This window comes from Juglans regia, chromosome 7 (assembly GCF_001411555.2).
Source record: "Juglans regia cultivar Chandler chromosome 7, Walnut 2.0, whole genome shotgun sequence".
NCBI lineage: Eukaryota > Viridiplantae > Streptophyta > Magnoliopsida > Fagales > Juglandaceae > Juglans > Juglans regia.
The window spans coordinates 30,301,879-30,322,402 of record NC_049907.1 but is presented as its reverse complement, the minus strand read 5'-3'; the positions used below and the strand labels follow the sequence as shown (position 1 = coordinate 30,322,402).

The following is a 20,524-nucleotide window of genomic DNA, read 5'->3' as shown; positions in this document are numbered from 1 at the left end:
AAATTTCAAAATAAAAATATTCTTAAAAAATTATATATTCAAACAAAATTTTTAATTCTGTAATTAACTTTTACAAACTCTATTATAAAACTTATTTTTTAAAAAAAAAATTATTCAAAATTTCCTTTCTTATTTTTCAAAGAGTATTACTACCTATAGTTATGGAATGTACAAACATTACGTAATTAGTGTGAACAAAATATGATTTATTATAAAAAAATTAATTTTTTTCCATTAGGTCCCTCGTGTATTTACTCACTTTTTTAAAAAAAGATTATGCTGCATTTGCATATTACGATTACAAATATCATTTTTCTTTTTCAAAACCCAATCTTAAAAAAGTCTCAAAATTTGTCACAATCATACATGCATATCCCATAAAAACTCGGAAATAACCTAATTTGCGATACACGGGTGAAAACAAAAACACAGGTGACATCCAAAGAACAACTCAGCCATTGTGTGTCATTACTAAATGATTCATTAGTTCGAGAAAAACGAAAAAACAAAAGATCTCTTTGCCTTCCGAAACCTTCTTACAGAATAACCCAATAATCAACCGCCACATAAGCAAAAATTACGGACTCCAACGTGATCAAAACGTACAACTTTGGCTGAAGTGGCAAAATACGAATTAGCGCACACACGCTTCATTGTTTGTACACGTGGCGAACAGAAAGAAGCCACGAGTGGGTCCCAGAGGCCTGAAAACCCCGACTCGTGCTTGTGACTCGCACAGTCCCGACTCGTTCCCGACTCACCCTGTTCGTTACCCTTAGGTTTTATATATATATGTCTGCAGCTCCTTCACTGCCATCCTTGGGGTTTTAGCCCTTTTCTCTCAACCTCTCTGGCTCTCTGAGCTCAGCTCATCTCTCTGCTACCGCTAGATCTCTAATCAGGTAAATATCCAACGTCCGCTTACCTATCATTGCGATGTTCACGATGCTGTATCTTTAGGTTCCTTTCATTTTTTTTTTTTTTGTTAAAGATTCCTCAGATAAGCTCTACCTTCTTCGTTCGCTTGCCTTTTCCATATACAAAGCTCAAACAATTTACATTTTCATATCTACCCTCTCTTTGAAAAGTTGCATTGCATGCGTAGTTTTCCGTTAATCGGTGGAATTGATGGCCGTTCTAACACAAAAACATCTCTATGCAGTGTATGGAGCGGAATTGGTGCAATCAAGAGCGGAGCTAGATCTTTTTTGGTTGTTGTGATCATATTGGCATGCATAGTTCGAAGAAAACTGGGCAAGGTGGGGATGGAGAGGTGGAGGCGAGGCCGGTGCGCACCAGCGATAGGCTTCGGAGACGGCCAAAGATTTATGGACGGGCGTACTTGTATTATAACACCAACATCATTCGCACCAGGAAAGGAAAGGGCAAGAGCAAGACCAGGACCGCCGCTTCTCAGATTGCCAAGATGTTGTGCGTGCGAGCACCCAACAGTGATGTAAGTGATATTTGTTAACATTTCTTATGCGATGTATGTTGAATACTGGTTAATTTGATTTGTCGGACATTTGATTAAGCAACGGACGAGGAGGATGTTGTTGATTATCCATAATTAACGGGTGCAAGTATCATTTTAAGGCTGTGTGTTTCTTATATGTCACTTGTTTTAAAGACAGGACCTGAATTTGGAAACAGTGGTTTGTGCATAATGCGATACTTCTTAACCAGCATTGTGGTCAGAGGGAAAATGGACTGACAAATTTTTACAGATTCTTGTTTGGTTTAAAATGCAATTACCTCATCGGATTTTCATGAGGGATTTTTTTTTAACATTTTCATAATCCTTCTCCTATGTACTTTCTTGGGTCAATTATATATGGGTTCGGCTTGCCTCCAGTTGTTCACAGGATCATCTTTTGTTATCATTTCCATGTTATTTTGTTTTCACGTAAAGGGTAAAGATTAAAACACATTATCTCCTGTAAATTTTAACACAAAGTTAACGTATTCATTCAAAATTTTCTAAAGTTTAGCATTGCTTGCACCAAGAGCAGCATGGAAACAGGAACGATTGAAGAACGATTCTGTGCGTGCTTCAATATCTATCCTCATAACCAACTATACTTGATCCTTGCTAGGTGGTTTCTCTTGTATACGTCTATTGTACTTAGGCGACACCTATTGATATTAATAAAAAAATTTACTTATATGAAAAAAGAGCTATACTCCATAAAGAATCTTATTTCATTAAAAAAACCATAAAAAACTTGCATTGCATGCGAGAGAGAGAGAGAGAGAACAAACAGGAGAAAAAATACAAACAAAATATTTGATTATTCAAGCATCCTATATTTGTTTTGGCATCATTTCTCTGGATGGAATGATTTAGGCTAGACGGTTGAAATACAGTCTTCAAATTTTTAGAGAACTTTTCACAGAAATTTGGGATAATTATACTGACAAGCTCTTTCTGAACTTTTTATTAACTATAAACTTGTTTGTAATGACTATCGTGTTGCCTGTTTGCAATCTAGCGTACGAATGGGATCCTAGTGGGTTTTTGATGAACTACAAACTTGTTGGAAATGACTATTGTGCTGCTTGTTTTTCTTCTCTTATTATTCTCAACCTGTAGTTCTCGCAATGAAAAACACTTTTTTAAGCCATTCCAAGAGAGATTTACGTGACATCCCGTTGAAACCAAATGGAAGAACTTAAAGGAAGAATGGATCATAGCTACCTTATGGGCATATTTAAAGAGAAGAGTTGGAAGCAAATATCTTATGAAGATGGAGAGGGATCTTGGGGACACCACAGATTGCAGCTGTGGAAGATGGCTCCCATTTGCCTACTTTGGTGTATTTGGAGTGAAAGGAATGACCGAAATTTTGAGGATCGTGCGTGTTCTTTGGAAGAGTTTCAGAGTATTTTTTGGATGACTCTATTTATGTGGGCAGTTGTTATAGACTTTAATGGTCTCAACTTTCATGATTTCCTTGTAACTGTTGCTAGTTCCTAACTAGGTGTAATCACATGTATATTTTCTGTGTACTTGGGCTAGGCCTATTTCTATATCAATAAAACATCTTTACTGATAAAAAAATATATATCCTATGAAGTGACAAGGTAGATTGAAATTTCAATTTGATTTGGTTGGGGTTTGGCAATCTCTTTTCTCTACTGTTGTTGCTTCTCTTTGATCTTTTGCATGAGAAAGAAGATTACTCCTAAATTGACTGTATATAGGAAACTGTGTTAGCCTCCTATTTTGGTTTATACTAGGTTTTAGTCCTGACCCTTTATTTGAGAAGGTAGTGACATGGTAATGATGACAGGAGATCTCCTGTTAGTGAAATACAGAAAGGAAGCTGAATATATATAATTTAGTTGGGCCAATATTATGAACTAGATAGGTTCTATCTCTTGTATACCATCTTGTGTACTTGGGCTTTGCCTATCCTTATTAATACTACCGTTTACTTATAAAAAAAATATAATTTAGGTGGGCCACCACAGTGATAGCATGACTTTATGCAATATTCGGAATTTCCTTTATGATGGTAGAAGATAATTGCTTTTCCTATTTTTTTTTTATGCTTGTAAGGCATTGCATACCTATAATAGTGAGACATTAATTTAATAGGTTTTCAGTCATGGGGCATTATGACATTTTTGCTAAATACATGCTTTGAAATTCTCATAGATGGTTTTCATGGGTATATTTGCAGTCAGTCGCAACCAATCTTCGGCGTTCTACAAGAAAGAGAAGGGTTTCTGTAAATTTGGAAGATTACACAGATAGTTCTGGAACAGAGGATGAGGATTTGATGGTGAGGTTTATCACCCTGTCAAACGTGCTACTTTATATTTCATTTTATTAGCTTGGCTTCCATAGGGTTCAGGTTTCAACAATATAACAGCTCTGTAATACATGATTTGGTTTTGGGAGCTAAAATTGTACCATTTTGTTTCAGAGACCTGCATATCGACCTTTGAGGAACCAGGTTGGCAACAGTGTGAGTCATGATGAGTTATCATCTCCCAAGCGTAGGAAAATTGTGAAGAATAAAACAACACCTAGACGGGAAGGACTTCGACCACGTCGTTCAAAAGTAGTTGCAAGAGAACAATTGGGTTTAGAGTCTGATGATGAGCAAGGTACTTCAGTGGAGAAGGCTGGTCGAGATGACATGGTAAATGGAAATGATGATGACTATAATGATGCGGATGATGGGCAAAATGACGGTGAGGCAGAAGATGAGGGTGAGGGTGAAGATGACGGAGAGGAAGATGGTGATGATGAAGAGGGTGAAGAACAGGAGGGAAGAAGGCGATATGATCTTCGAAATCGTGCAGATGTTCGAAGGCTGTCTATGGAAGAAGGTAAGCCAAGACCGAGATCTCCTCGAAGGGTATTACACCAAGGAATGGGGCCTAAGGTTGGTAGGGATGTAAGGAAGGGTGGGTCAAGAGTACATAAGCGTCATCGTTTAACGAGAGCTGAAGATTCTGATGATTCTCTTCTTGTGGATGAGTTAGACCAAGGCCCTGCAATTCCCTTGGGGCGAGGTGGGGGCAGATCTGGACCACCTTGGCTTTTTGGAGGACCGGACATGCATGGTACAACAGCATGGGGATTGAATGTTGCTGCATCAGGTTGGGGTCATCAGGGTGATGCTTTCGCTACCTTGTCTTCTGGGATTCAAACTGCTGGGCCAAGTTCTAAGGGAGGGGCAGACATCCAACCTTTACAGGTTGATGAGAGTGTTAGTTTTGAAGATATAGGTGGCCTTTCCGGATATATTGATGCCTTGAAGGAGATGGTTTTCTTTCCATTATTATATCCAGATTTCTTTGCAAGTTATCACATCACCCCACCAAGAGGCGTACTATTATGTGGTCCTCCCGGCACTGGAAAGACATTAATTGCCAGAGCATTAGCCTGTGCTGCATCAAAGGCTGGCCAGAAAGTCAGTTTTTACATGCGCAAGGGAGCTGATGTTTTAAGCAAGTGGGTTGGTGAGGCTGAAAGACAGTTGAAACTACTTTTTGAGGAAGCACAGAGGAATCAGCCTTCCATCATCTTTTTTGATGAAATTGATGGACTTGCTCCTGTGAGGTCCAGCAAACAAGAGCAAATTCATAATTCTATTGTGTCCACTTTGCTTGCTTTAATGGATGGTCTTGACTCTCGTGGACAAGTTGTTTTAATTGGAGCAACAAACAGGATTGATGCTATTGATGGGGCATTGCGCCGACCTGGTCGATTTGATCGTGAATTTAACTTTCCTTTGCCTGGCTGTGAGGCTCGTGCTGAAATATTGGACATTCACACTCGCAAATGGAAGCATCCTCCATCAAAGGAACTAAAATTGGAACTTGCAACAAGTTGTGTAGGCTACTGTGGCGCTGATTTAAAAGCTCTATGCACTGAAGCTGCCATTCGTGCTTTTCGTGAAAAATACCCGCAGGTATACACCAGTGATGACAAATTTCTGATAGATGTTGATTCTGTAAGGGTTGAGAAGTATCACTTTGTCGAAGCCATGTCAACAATTACTCCGGCTGCTCACCGGGGTGCTCTCGTGCACTCTAGACCGCTGTCTTCAGTAGTTGCACCATGTCTACAGAGACATCTCCAGAAAGCCATGAATACTATATCAGATATATTCCCTGCGGTTGCAGTCTCATCAGAGTTGACCAAGCTTTCTATGCTTTCCTATGGTTCTGCTATTCCTCTTGTCTATAGGCCTCGGCTTCTGCTTCATGGTGGTGAAGGTACTGGGCTGGTAAATATCATCGAACTTATTGATATTGATAAATTGACACAATATTAACTGCAAACGAAATATACTTACTGCTTTAGTTTAACAGGATCATATTGGGCCTGCAATTTTACATGAACTGGAGAAATTTCCTGTTCATTCTCTAGGACTGCCATCTCTTCTTTCAGATCCTAGTGCAAAGACACCTGAGGAGGCACTGGTACATATCTTTGGCGAAGCAAGAAGAACAACACCGTCAATACTCTATTTGCCTCAGTTCAACATTTGGTGGGAAACTGTGAGTGCATACTATTTTTGTATCTGATGCTATTGAAGTTCTAAACAAGAAATTGGACATGCTGAAAATCCATGTTTTATTCTTGAGTATGCTTCATAAATCTGTATTTGACTTAAAAAAAAGAATCCTCTGTTGACTCTGTTACTTTTCCTCTTATCTAATTTGATAGTTTTAACATTGCAGGCACATGAACAGTTGAGGGCTGTCCTGCAGACTTTACTGGAAGAATTGCCTTCTGACTTGCCTATATTGTTACTTGGGACATCTGCAGTCCCACTTTCTGAAATTGAGGACCTGCCTTCTTCAGTATTTACTCACTGTTCTGTGTATGTTTTCAGTCTTTTTGTAAGCAACTTGCAAATTTCATAACTGATGTTTTTAACATTCTGATGCATTTTCTATACATTGATGAATAATTTTTCAAAAGAAGTTTGGGGTTGTGTACAAAAACCATTGATTTTAATCGTCTTTCAAAAAATCTTACAAAGCAGATTCTAACACTGATATTTCTAATTCTTTTGATGCTTATTTTTCAAATGCAAAAAGTTAAGTATGCTACAGTTTTTATTAATTTATTGTTTTTTTGCTAATGTAATACAATTTATAGAGAAGTCATAGTTGGACGTAAAGTTCTGAAATGTCTTCTAACCAAAGCTTTAGTTTGTAGAGAACTTTAATTGACAAATCAATTTTATCATATCTGAAATGCTTTTCATGGTTAAAATTACTTTTATATACTAATGCTTTATTTTTGGGTCAGCTACGAAGTCGGTGAACCGTCTAATGGAGACAAATCATTGTTTTTTGACCGCTTAATTGAAGCTACTTTGTCGGTCTTGTTGGATGGCATGACCGAAAAATCCCATGATTCTGCCTCTCTTCCTGAACTTCCCAGGGCCCCCAAAGTGGCAAGTGGTCCAAAGGCCTCTGAGTTAAAAGCCAAGTTAGAAGCTGAACAGCATGCCCTTCGCCGATTGCGGATGTGCCTTAGAGATATTTGCAACCGGTCAGATTTTCCTTTCCTACACCTAGTCCATTCGATAAAGATTGGTTATTTCTTAATTGATACTACTACATTTCTTGATTTTTTTCATGACTTGCATTTTCTTAGATTATGACATGAGGGATTTTAACATATAGTTGCATTTCTTCATAAAAGATTCTCCTAAATTTCTCAATCTTTTCTTGATGACGTGGAACCTCTCCAAGTTAGGGCCCCCTTCTGAGCCAACCCTGGATATATGATCCCATCCATTAAAACCGTGTATCAGATAATCCAACGTCACTTCTAAAATGGAATCTAACCCAACATGTCTGAGTCTGTAGATCATCCTAACACTGTCCTTTGACGACCAGACTGTACCCTGACAATTTTATCATGAGGTCAATTGGTACACTAGTATGATATTATATTACACTTAATCAAGCTTGAGTTAGGAATTGCATTAATATGATGATCTGTTACAATTTCATTTGTAGCACTGTGAATGAAAGTATAGTATATATGAAAGCAATGGGGGTGATAATTTTTTGACAAGTAGAAGATTATTAATAAGAATACTTAGGGACATGAATAGTACATAGGCTGTGTAGTAGGTAATCCTTCTGATGGACTATGAATTACAAATGTAAGGAGTAAATTCTATGGTTAAGGTAGTTTTATTAATGGGAAGAAAGGCCATTCAAATACAATAGGAGCATATAGCAGATGCACCTAGCTAGAAATAGTAAATAGTTCTAAAAATTCTTGAAAAATGAAAGTGGAAAATAGAAATATGCTTTCATTCAATGATAAAGGTGTCTAAAATAGAAATTCTTCTTACACATACAACACCAATTTATTACAATAAATTTTTGCTTCCTTACATTAATCACTGTAAGAATTTTCCCCGATGCTGCCACCTAAGTGAGGGAAGCTGCTCCCAAGGGAGCTTTACTCTATATATTCTTTCCATTGAAAAAGATAACTCCTTTGTGGAGACAACACCTGATAATGTGATTTGACCTCAAATACCCCCTCTTTGATGGAGCCCACCACATCCTGTCTTCTTTTTCTTCTCTCAACTGAACAAAATCCAATTGGCACATCCACCCCCAATCATATCCATATTTTGCATCCGTCACCAGCCTCTGTAAACTCTCTCTCTCTCTCTCTCTCTCTCTTGCACACACAAACACACACGGAAGAATAACACCATAACTACTTTCCCAACAAGGCTTATTACACAAAATAAGATTTCTAACGCCCAAGCCACACATGGAAGCTGGAGAACACACCATAGACAATTTATCATATGAAATCTTAACTCGATTGTTTCACACCTTGCAAGAAATCTTGCTGGATTTTCCAAATGATTAGCAATGCCCTTTGGAAGAGGAAACAATGACATGAAAATGACGGTAAACTTGACAAAGTGCTCTTACTCAAAGTGATCCTTCCACCCTTGGACAAATGCATCTGCTTCCATCTTGCCAAAAGACACTCGGTCTTTTCAATATTGTCATCCCAAATTGTTTTTTTGTCTTAAAAGAGGCTCCCAAAGGAAGGGCTAAACATGTCATAGGCAATGAGTAAAACCCACACTCGAGGATACTAGCCAGCCCATCAATACTCTCTACAGGCCAATGAAAAGCAGCTCAGATTTAGAGAAATTGATACTCAAACCAAACACTACTTCAAAACACAAATACAAACATTGCAGTGAGAGAATGTGGTCAGGATTTGCCTTAAAATTGGCGTATCATCTGCGGATAGAACTGGCGAAGTGGAATAATCAACCCATATACATACCTTGTTCTCACAAAACACCTGATAATAAGTCCCAGTTGCATAATTTCAGAAATCATTCTGCTAAATGTTTCCATGACAATGGCAAAAAGAAGTGGAGACAATAGAAACCAACACAAACCATGAGAACAAGTAAAAAACCCTTATGATTACCATTCGCTAATATTGAGAAGTGTATGGAGGAGATACAAAAAGTTATCCGGCTACAACATCTCCTTGAAATCACTCATCATGTACATAAAATAATCCCGTAGTATCTTATAATGTAAGTGATTAAGTTGTTGATTCATGTTGACTTGCTAAATGGAAACAATAAAATGAGATCTTATTTGATTATTTCTGTTAATTTTTTTCAATCTCATGCCAAAAAGGTACTACACTTTTTTTAGGCCTTGGCTCATGCTAATGGAAAGTGTTAATCTGGCTCATGATTTGCAGGAATGGTTCTGCTTATTTCTGGTTGAAAAGAAATATTATCAACTTCAACCAAACCAAATTTAATATCTTGTAGTTGGCTTCACTAGGCTATGGCTTTAACACGCAATCAGGAGCATTTTGGATTGACTTCAGCATTAGAAACGTTATAACTACTCTCTCTCACTCATTCTCAGTATATGTTTGTTATTCTTGTATTCGCAGGATTTTATATGATAAAAGGTTTAGTGCTTTCCATTATCCAGTCATGGATGAGGATGCTCCAAACTATCGCTCAATCATTCAAAACCCTATGGACATGGCTACTTTGCTTCAACGTGTTGATTCTGGGCAGTACATTACATGTTCAGCATTTTTGCAAGATGTGGATCTCATTGTTTCCAATGCGAAGGTGTGCTGTCCTTGTTTTTATGCATGTTACTAAATGTTCATTGCATTGTCTCCTTTTTTGTAAGCAATATAATTAATCATCTCATTTTTTGAGATTATTAATTATGAGACGATCAAAAAAATAATCTCATTAAATAGAGGCATAACTCCCCCTATTAAGGAGAAAAAGGACGTTCTATCTACTTAGTGGCCTTTCTCGGTCAGTGTTAAACCTTACAAGACTATTTGCTTTAACGAAATGATATTATTTTGCTAAACAACAATTATTTTACCTAATAAAAAAAACCACCGTGTATCATATTATTAATTTACCTATCAAAAAAAGAAATATTTTGTGCATCCTGAGTTTGTATTTGATAGACTACCATCAAGGATTGCTTAAATTGGCACCTTCTTTATGTGAAAAAACCAGCCTACTAAAGGTATCATTAATTAATGAATATGAACAAATATTGGTTAGAATTGTTAAACCAAATTGGCTCTTCGATAATTTGATTTGATATGGAGGGCTAATCAGGGAGTCTTGTTTTATATTTAAATGTTGAAGAAAATAAGTTATCTTATGCTCTCAGTTATTGGAAAAAAATGGTGCAATACAAAATTTATTGACTTACAGAAGTTTTTGTTGAAATAGATTGCATTTATGACGCTGTGTAAAGAGAACCTTTTCTTCCGTATGAGAATTTGCTGTGTTTTCACTGCACCACATTCAGTAATCATTTTCTCTATTTTTTATTTTAAAGTATGAGTTCAATACCTTTTCTAGGGTATTGAACTCATAGGGGTTGGCTCAAGTGGTAAGAGTTTTGGTCTTGGTGGTATGTTTCCTCCACGTCTAAGGTTTGAGCTGTCACACCCCATACCTGGGGGTGAACCCTTTATCCTAAAATCGAAAATAATAAGAACTTAAATACAAAAGTCCTCCAAAATCAAATGCCTAAAATATTATTCCAAGTAAAATAAACTAAACACTAGTGAAATTTCTCTTAACTCAAACAAATCCACTTATGCCACCTGACACTTATCTCACATTTCTCTTTTAATTCTGTCACGTGCCATCTATTCCAACTGTCACAACCATTAAAGTCATCTGAAAAAAAGTGGAGATAAAAGGGTAAGTCCACTAACTCAGTAAGTAGCAAATCTATACTAGTGTGTAAGCACGAACCAGTTACAGAATGCAGAAACAAGCAGTTTTAAAAAATAGCAGTGATATTTTCAGAAACATTTCTTTTTCAATAATAATATAACTCGCATAGGAGGAACAATGCCATAGGCCAATAGAGACATTGATGATTGATGGAGCGGTTTCTTCTAACCAAACTGAGATCAAATATCACATTGTCAACTATTACAAGAGTTTTCTTTTAGAATAATTCTCTTGGAACTGAGACTAGATGGGCTTCACTTTGATGCTTTGATTCTTAAGAAGTAGGACTGCTTGAAAGGCTTTTTGAAGAAACATAAATCAGAAAGGCGTTAAGAAGCATGACGGGTGACAAAGCTCCATGTTCAGATGGGTTTTCAATGGCTTTTATCCAAACTTGTTGGGAAGTGATCAAAGAAGATATAGTGGGGGTCTTTCATGAATTTCATGAAAGTGGTAGTTTTGAAAAGAGTTTCAATGCAACATTTAATGCTCTCATTCCAGAAAAGCCTGGCGCTATAGAGGTCAAAGATTATCGCCTTATTAGCTTGGTGAGCTGAATTTACAAGATCTTTTTGAAAGTCTTGGTGAATAGATTGGGCATGGTGGTTGAGAAGTTAATATCAAAGTCTCAAAATGCCTTTGTCCAAGGTAGGCAAATTATTGATTCGGTACTTATTGCTAACAAATAATTGGATAGTAGACTCAAGTTGCTAACAAATAATTGGATAGTAGACTCAAGTCAAGAGTGCCGGGGCATGTGTAAGCTTGATATGGAGGAAGCCTATGATCGAGTCAATTGGAGATTTTTGCTTTACATGCTCGAGAGATGTGGTGTTAAATGGTGCTCTTGGATTGTGTATTTCTATTTGTCTGTTTTTCTGTCTTGGTGAATGGCACATCAAAGGGCTTTTTTAAAAGCTCACGAAGCTTGAGACAAGGTGATCGTCAATCTCCGCTACTCTTTGTTTTTAATGGAAGCTTTTAGCAAGATGTTTTCAAGTGTCGTGGAGGGCTCTTATCTGGATTCTTAGTAGGGAGGCAAATTGTGGCTCACTTCACATATCTCATCTTTTATTTGCCGATGATACCCTAATCTTTTGTGGGGCCAACCATGATCAAATTCGAGGTTTGAGAGCACTCATTTTATGCATTGAAGCTGTTTCGGGGTTGAAGCAGCTGTTGCAGGGTTGAATGTGAACTTGGCTAAATCAGAAGTAGTCTCAATGGGGATGTTAAGAATGTGGAGAGCATGCTTACATTTTGGAATGCAAGATATCTCAGCTACCAATGAAATATTTGGGCTTTCATTTGGGTGCCCCGTTCAAATCGAGATCTAATTGGGATGATGTACTAGAAACAATGGAGCGGAAATTTGCTAGTTGGCAGATGTATCTCTCCGGAGGTGGTAGGGTCACTTTAATCAGAAGTACACTCTCCAACTTGCCAACCTACTTTCTATCACTATTTCCACTTCCCACCAAGGTGGCTTATCGCATGGAGATACTTTAACGAGATTTCTTGTTGGGAGGGGGGGAGGGGTGAACGATGAGTTTAAATTCCACTTAGTAAAATGGGCCTAGGTATGCTCCCTAATCCGGAAGGAGGTTTGGGTATTCAGAACTTGCAATTTCTTAACAAAGTTTTGCTTGGCAAATGTCTATGGAGATACCACAATGAACGGGGAGCATTATGGAGAGCTGTAATAGAGTCGAACTATGGTGAACCATGGGGAGGATGGTGTTCAAATGAGGAAAGTGGGCCATATGGGATGGGACTATGGAAACACATAAGAAGAGTATGGAACACATTCACAAAATATCCGTTTTGAGGTGGGTGATAGGTCCAAAATCAAATTTTGGCACGATGTATGGTGTGGCGATAGAGCACTCAAGGAAGCTTATCCAAACTTCTTTGGCATGACAAGAATGAAAGAAGTCTCAATTGCGGACCTCTTAATCCTATCTAATGGTACTCCCACATTCCTTAGAAATGCACAAGATTAGGAAGTTGCCCTTTTTTGGAGTTCTATGAGTTATTGTACTCTACTTTTATGATGCCTGGGGGGAGGGGGGTTGAAGACAAGATCTTTTGGCGAGAAAGGGAAGTTCACAATCTGCTCATACTATCAAGCCATGACCACGCAATAATACAAATCCATTCCCTTGGAACAGTATTTGGAAGACAAAGCTACCTTGAAGGCAAGTTTTTTTATTTTTTTGTACGGAAGACTTCCTTAGGAAAGATCCTTACTATAGATATTGTACGGAAGCACTACATCATAGTGATGGATTGACGTTGTATGTGCAAAAAGAGCAGAGTTCATAGATCATCTATTACTTCATTGTGAGATTGCTGTGACGTTGTGGAATGACTTCTTTGCTCGGACAGACTTAGCTTGGGTGATGCCGCAAAGGGTAATTGACCTCCTAGCTTCTTGGCTGGGCATTCGGGCAACCCTCAGATTGCAACAATGTGGAAGATGGTCCCAATTTGTCTATGGTGTCGTATTTGGAGGGAGAGGAATGCAAGAAGTTTTGAAGATCGAAAGTGGTCAATAGATGAGTTTAGAAGTTTATTTTTCAATATTATTGGTTGATTGTATTTTATTTTAATGGCATGTCTTTTCATGACTTCATTGTATCGTTAAACTAGCATGCATAAGTGATGCTTTTGTATGTCATGTATACTCTGGCCTTTGTCTATTTTATGATCAATAAAATAGACCTTAGGCACAAGCATAACTAAAAAACATCAGAAATAGAAACAGAGGCCATGTTTATCCTCGTGGTAGGGTTGCAGAACATAAATTACTATTTTGTCACTAAAGTGAGTGCACTCAAAATAGAGGACACTATTATATTCTGTGGCAGGGCCAGAAATCAGAGGTCACTATTATATCTTGTGGCAGAGCCAAAGGCCACTATTATAACTCGTGGTAGGGCTTGGAACCAAAGCAGAATATAATCTTATTCCTTAGGGTTTTCGGATGCAATGTCATATCATAATAGAGTACTAAGTAGATAAATATTATATAATCAGATAGAAATTTCCGACTTCATATTCACATTTTATGCAGTAGAGAAATAGAGTACAAAAACTGCTCGTGTTTACGCTAGTCATGATAAAATGTCATGTTTCGATATTCGTATACAGAGTAGTGCAGAAAATGATTGAGGCTGTTTTCATGCAAATTTTTCACAAAATCAACCTCAATCACTCTTTGGCAAAGTCTAGCATATGAGCATCTCTGATTTCTTCACAACGATGCCAAGCGTATATCAATCGTCACCTATAAAATAGGCATGTAACTTACCTAAATTTTCAATTGTAGATAAATTTCTAATTAAGCACGTACTTTGTAATTTAAACCCGAAATACTAATGACCTATTTTTCATGAAGCCTAAAACCATCATAACCCTAAAATCAGTTTAACTTTGAACTATTGACGATAAAAACCGTAAACCTTGTGTTCATGAATCCAACTTTGGCTTCCCGACTTCCTGACAAGTACCCTCACAATAGTCCAACCTTTCTTGGGTCCAAACTCTCACAAATACATATACCCTCTGAAACCCATAACATGTAAGTCCAAGCCCATGGCCTGCTCACATCCGTATCACCAATAGGGCCAACCCATGTATATAACCTCAATTAAGATGTTCATCTGAGTGACCCATGAGGTAGAGAGGGAGAGAGAGACATACTATACGTAGGGAGGGAGAGTAGCCGAGAGAGAAAACTAATCGTCGGGAAGGAGTGGTTCATGGTGGCAAGGCTGAGCTGTTGGTTTTCGACGTGAGCTTGGACAGTGGTGCAGAGGTAGAGTAGCTCATATGTGAAGCTCTCACCACGGTGCAATCTGCATGTGGTAGTGGCGTTTTCCAACAATGGCTCCTGTGTGGCTTCTTGACGATATGGTCCCCCTTAGGTGGCATCTAAGGTGGAGTCGAGCAGTGGCTTCATGGTGGAGACCGGAGGTGGTTGGTACAACTGGGTGCCGTATTGTGAAGTTGCTTTGTTTTTGTTCGGGGAAAATAGCGGAGAATGTGGCTTACGTCAGTGGTCACGGGGGAGGTCTTGGGCGATGCTAGGGTGGTTGCTTCCTGCAGTAGGTGGCTCGTGGTGGTCTGGGTGTGAGGGACGTGCCTCCTTGTGGTGGTTCATGGTTGGATCGACGTGAATAATGTGCAGTGTGTTTTGGGCTTCGGTGGCTGAACGTGGAGGAGATTTAATTTGCGATTGGACGTGGCTCTTAGTTGGTGGCTGGTCAGCATGTGCTGTGGCTGAGGGAGGTGGCTCTATCTGTCCTTGCTTCCCAATTTGTCGAGGAGTGCAACTAAACGTGCACACGAGCTGGCTCATGATGCTCGACTTCACGATGGCATTGGTCGGTGGTGCATGATGGCAAAGGTAGTAGACGTGGAGGAGCTGCTATATGTCTGGTTGCTCTATGTGATTGTGGCTGCTGTGGGTGTTTGGCTAACGTAATGATTCGTGATGATTCGTTGTCGTAGCCTGGCTGTGGCTCTTTGTGATTCTTGTGCCAAGGAGGTGCAGCTTGTTTCTCAGTTTGGACATGGTTGGGACATTTTTTGGACTGAGCAGTGTATGGTTCAGTGTGGAAGAGCATGCGGTGGAGGGTTGTGAAGGAAGGAAGGAAGGTTGAGCGGCAGCCCTTGGTTGATGTCCTACGTGCATGAAGGAGGCTTATATACATGCGGTTCTGAGGGGTGTTCTAGGGTTTTCAAGTTGTTGGGTCATGGTCTTTGGGCCCCTTTTTATGGGTTTTGGGTCTTGCAAACGGTTTGGGTCATGCTTATGGGTCCTATGGTTTTCTTGGTCAGTGTATGGGCTTAACAAATGGGTTGACCCATTTAATAGGTCCAACTAAATTCTAAGGCTTGCCGATAATTTCATGGACTAAGTCGCTTAATAACCCTAATGAACCGATCTTAAAATCCAAAACAAGCCCAACTTGTCCAATAAATACTTTTGGGCTTTTAAATAAATTCTCGAGCTAGTACGCAATAAATATGGGCCTGCTTGCTCCATAAATATTAAAAGGACTTTAAATCCAATTATGGGGCCCGAGAAAATTCCATAATCCACCATAATAGATTTTGGGCCCTGTTGCCTATGCAAAATTATCCAATAACCTTAATCAGGCTTCCCAAAATATTGGCCATTAATAACTAATTTAGGCCCAATAATATTATCTATGGTATCCCGAGAAATATTGTATCGGGGTGTTACATGAACCCTTAAGTGAAAACAATTTCTAGGGGCCATTGATTGAGAGAATTTTCCTTTGAATTAGCCGAGGTGCACTTGCGAGAAATTCCTTGTCGAGAGGGCCTATGCACTCCTAGGATTAATTGGAACTTTGTTCCAAGATATCTGGTGCCAATAAAACAAAAATAAAAGATTCTAGAATATGGGTAAATGGTGATGTTTTTGTTTCAGTTTATCCTGCGCATGAACTGATCAACGGTGTCTCTTATCTCATCAATGACTTGTCTTTGAACTTGATATCACATAAAAAGCAGTACCCACCACTTATTATGTATCTTGTGGACTAATATATGAGAATAAAGCCAATAACAGAAACCTCGGCTTAACAACGTAGGGTCTCTGCTGTTTTAGTTGGTGAGTATAGAGAGTTGGTGTTATCTGTTGTATACTTCCTGTGTACTTGGGCTATGCCAATTTACTTGCTTCAATAAAATATTATTATATATATATATATATGAAAGGATTCTGGCTCAAAGCTGGTAACAAGTATCAAAAGATATGGCTTAGAGAATTTACGGTAATACTTAAGAGTAATCCACCTTTTGTACTAGAATGATGTCAAAATTTGGAAAGAGTGAGACCTGGGCAAACCAAGTTCATAATGGTGAGGCATAACCTTATTTAGAACAAAAAATGCACACCAAAAATTAAGAGAAAAGAGAAGAAAGTTTGGAAACTCGTCTAACAAAAAATTGCAAAGAGAATTAGTAATATTAGCAATGTCAAGGAGATTGTGGAAGCCTGATCTGCCAATCAATTCCCTCTCATTACCAAGTGACTTGTGAGGACCTAGAGTTTAGCCTTTTTGTTTGGGTGCCCCTAGGTTGTTCATGTTATTGTTGTTGTGAGAATGCTGGTTCCTTCATGAAGTAGGCTGTGTTTGGTGTTTCTTTTGCATGAGATCTCACTATTGTTTCTGTTGTAAACAATAAAGAAATAAATATCTAAATTTAGATGGCGTTTGGTGGGGAGATTTTCAATATTCTGCCTATCCTTATAAAATAATAAAAACAAAAGGATGGCATTTGATGGGGCGGAAAATAGAGAGGATGGAATAGGGTAGATAGGAAAGTGGGAGAATATTGGTGTTTTCCATTGTTTAGTGGAGTTAACAAAACTTAAGGAAATAAGAGACGGGGTATTGTTATCATCCATACAGGCCTACCAACTCTTATTTGCCCTGGTATGGGTGGAAAACGGGAAAGGAAATGAGCAAGGATTGAGGGATGAAGAAAAACTAACATTTTGCTGCTTAGGGTTGTTCAAGTTTTCTCCTGCTTTTGTGTTCATTTTTTTTCCTTCATTTATTGAGTTCATACAAATTTTTCTAGCAAGGCAATGACTAGAAGGATCTTAATATAAAAAGCGCAAAAGGTGCAACCAAGTATACAACAAGTATACAGGAGAGATCTATCGAGAAAGAAGAATCTTAATATAGTTTATATGATTTTTAAATGAGATTGATATTTGTATGTTGAAGTGGATTTCTTGACATTTTAGTTAATCCCGAGGGTTGGCTCAGGTGGTAAGAGCCTTGGTCTTGATGATATACTCCCTTTAGGTTTAAGCATCGAACTCTTTGGTGCAAACAACTTTTAGGGACACGTCCCATTGGTGAAAACCCGATTATTTACTTGATTCGTGCTTTGGGGACGTGTTACACTGGGTCGGGAGTTTAACCAGTTAAAAACTTAAAAGATATGTTGCGTTTGCAGTCTCTGGAATTCCTCATCCCAAAAACTTAAGCTAATTGGAGAAGATAGAAACACAAAATTCTTATTTAATTATAAATTTAACAAACCAAGATGCAACATTGGAAACTTCAAAGAAAACATTATAAAAAACGTAATGAATATTTTTGTTTGTCAAAAGTGAATAGGTGTAACACATTGACTAACACAAAATATACATGTTATCTATGGAGATCTTTTTTCTTCTATATATACATATTAAAAATTTTATTTTTTGTGTAAATCATTTTATAGGTGGTTAAAATGGAAATTATAAACGCTGTTTTTCTTTCCATTTATTCATTTTGTCTTCTTTCTTATCAAATACCTGGATAACATGAATATTTTCCTCTCACTTTTCCCACGTTGATGATTTGTAATCCTCCACTTTTCTATCACCCTTACCAAATACAGACTAATCTTGCTTGAGACTTGCAATTTATTCATGTTATGTGTCCATGTTTAGTCACCCATGAAAGTACATAAAAGTCCGTTCAATGTCATTATTTCTAAGACAGAAACGGGGTGCTATTGATTTTGTTTTGTGACTGGTTATTGCATTTTTTTTTTTTGAACTTTTGAGTCTGAACTGTTACCTGGATCCATTAAATTTTTTTTTAATGTCTGAAGTTCTTACAGAGGAATATCTTGTACAAAAACCAACTCAAAAGTTCAATGTAATCATGCTTTAGTTACCGATAAAAAAAATCATGCTTTAGTTGTTGTGTTATGATTTTATCATTTGACATATTGATGGATTCTGCTGTTCCTGGTTCAGGCTTATAACGGGGATGATTACAACGGTGCTAGGATTGTTAGTAGAGCTTATGAACTTCGAGACGCAGTAAGTTTATTTGTTCATTGCTTTTGAGCCTCCCTTATATGCTATAAAGTTATTCATTTACTTTCTCCCCCTCAGGTGCATGGGATGCTATCACAGATGGACCCTGCATTGGTTGCCTGCTGTGACAAGATTGCTGCTCAGGGTGGTCCTATGCACATGCCAGATGATATGGAGGGATCTTCTTTCCCATCTACCCCAGTTGTGCAGCTTGGAACTGTTACCAGAGCAAGTGCTCGACTTCGTAATGTCCAGCCAGAGGTTAATCTAGATCAAAGCTACGAGGCACTGAAACGGCCAAAGAAAAATGCTGATGCTGCACATGCAGGTATTGAAACCTTTATCGAATTCTGTACTTTTAATGCCTCAACGAGTGAGCACACATGTCAGTGTTTATTTTAAAAAACACGTTTGCTTCATAGTTGGTTTTCTTCTTGCCGTATGGTCCGTTTTCACTTTGCTATTCTGTTGGAACCTGTGGTGTTTACTGTTCCAGTATATATCTTGCTGTCAATCTACAAGGGATATGCACTTTATCCTCTCAATGCATGCATGGTGTTTATGAATGAATCAAATCTGGTGCATTGTATTGAAATTAGCTCTTCATTAGTTTGTTATTTCCATTTCTCATGCCACCCTTTGAATTTGACTCTTTTGAGACATACCATATGGATACATTTGATTCAGTGTCCATCCGCATCCTGGATATCGTTCTTTCCAGGAGACCATTCATGCTGACCCCTATCAGTTGGCTTGTGAAATGAAAATCTCTTTCTTCAGAGACAGAAATGGTGTAGTATCAAAAGGGGGGGGGAGGGATTCTAGGGTTTTGGAAATTAGGGCTAGTGTTTGTAAATGATATGGGAATAGATGAAATTAGTTGGAAAATTGAGTATTTCGCAAATCTTGTTGCATCTGCTAGAAATTTTGGAACATAGATGGAAAAGCATCTAGGAAACACTTCTAGTTAACTTCTCGTAATCGAGTACTATTATTGTAAACTAGAAAAATCAAGTTTTTAATGCTTAAACTTGTTGATGAAATCAGCTTCAATCCCAGAAGACAAGTCACGGTATCAAGATTCCCAGGAACCGGAGACAAACGATACAAATCCTGAAAGGCCCGAAACATCTTCTGCTGATGGTAATCATCAGCTTGATATTATTGTCGAACCATCTGGTCATGCAGATGGGAGCGGATCCGAAGAAGTTACAATGTCTGATGCTGCTGATATTTCAAGCCAAGTGGAGCCGGTCAAGCAGCTTTTTCTGGAGCGTACTGCTAACTACAACGTTCCACAGCTTGAAAGGCTTTACACACGTATAATGAAGGGTGTTTTTGAAACCAAAGAACAAGTCAAAGATCAGCTTAAGCCTTCAATTTTGATGTATTTGTTGAAATTTGCCGAAGATGAGGCAAATTTCTGATCATATGACCCTTTTCTTTTACTGAAACAAAAAATCCAAAAAAAAAAAAAAAAGAAAAAAAAAGAAGAAAAGAAACCTACCAGTCACTGTAAAGTCGGGATTTTTTTCAATGCAAAATCATTGAGTGAAAACCAATCTCTCTCTCTCTCTCTCTCTCTAACCATTATTTTGATGGTTTGCAGTTTTTCCCACCAATCTGTATGGAGCTGTATTGCTTTGGAATTATTTCTAAAGTGATGTGGGTTATATTCTCGATCTGTCACGATTGCTTTAGCTATTTGGGAAGTAAATTAATTAATTAGTTACGAGGCAGGATGGATTACTTTCGCTGTTTTGATGGCACTGTGGAGACTATGCTCTTTAATTTTATTCATTAAAATATATTGTGGGATAAAATGTTTATTAACACTTTATGCTTTGCAGTAAAAAAAGAGAAAACTGTTAGATAT

General features: G+C 38.1%; 1 protein-coding gene across 1 annotated transcript; it reads left to right on the top strand.

Annotated features, from left to right (window-relative positions):
* Positions 1-821: 821 nt before the first annotated feature.
* Positions 822-20,356, top strand: LOC108979988 (ATPase family AAA domain-containing protein At1g05910). The gene is made up of 11 exons (XM_018950794.2): positions 822-902; positions 1,163-1,456; positions 3,687-3,788; positions 3,933-5,747; positions 5,833-6,021; positions 6,205-6,347; positions 6,782-7,027; positions 9,449-9,635; positions 18,586-18,651; positions 18,727-18,976; positions 19,696-20,356. Exons 2-11 carry the CDS (start codon positions 1,232-1,234, stop codon positions 20,073-20,075), a joined length of 3,603 nt encoding a protein of 1,200 aa, XP_018806339.1. The 5' UTR covers positions 822-902; positions 1,163-1,231; the 3' UTR covers positions 20,076-20,356.
* Positions 20,357-20,524: the final 168 nt, after the last annotated feature.

What these genes read in the sequence shown, in the direction of transcription:
- LOC108979988 (XM_018950794.2), top strand. Translation starts at nt 1,232, where the DNA reads ATGCATAGTTCGAAGAAAACTGGGCAAGGTGGGGATGGAGAGGTGGAG. An exon ending in CAGAGGATGAGGATTTGATG is followed by an intron (nt 3,789 to 3,932) that starts GTGAGGTTTATC and finishes ATTTTGTTTCAG; the next exon opens with AGACCTGCATATCGACCTTT. An exon ending in TGCTGATGCTGCACATGCAG is followed by an intron (nt 18,977 to 19,695) that starts GTATTGAAACCT and finishes TGATGAAATCAG; the next exon opens with CTTCAATCCCAGAAGACAAG.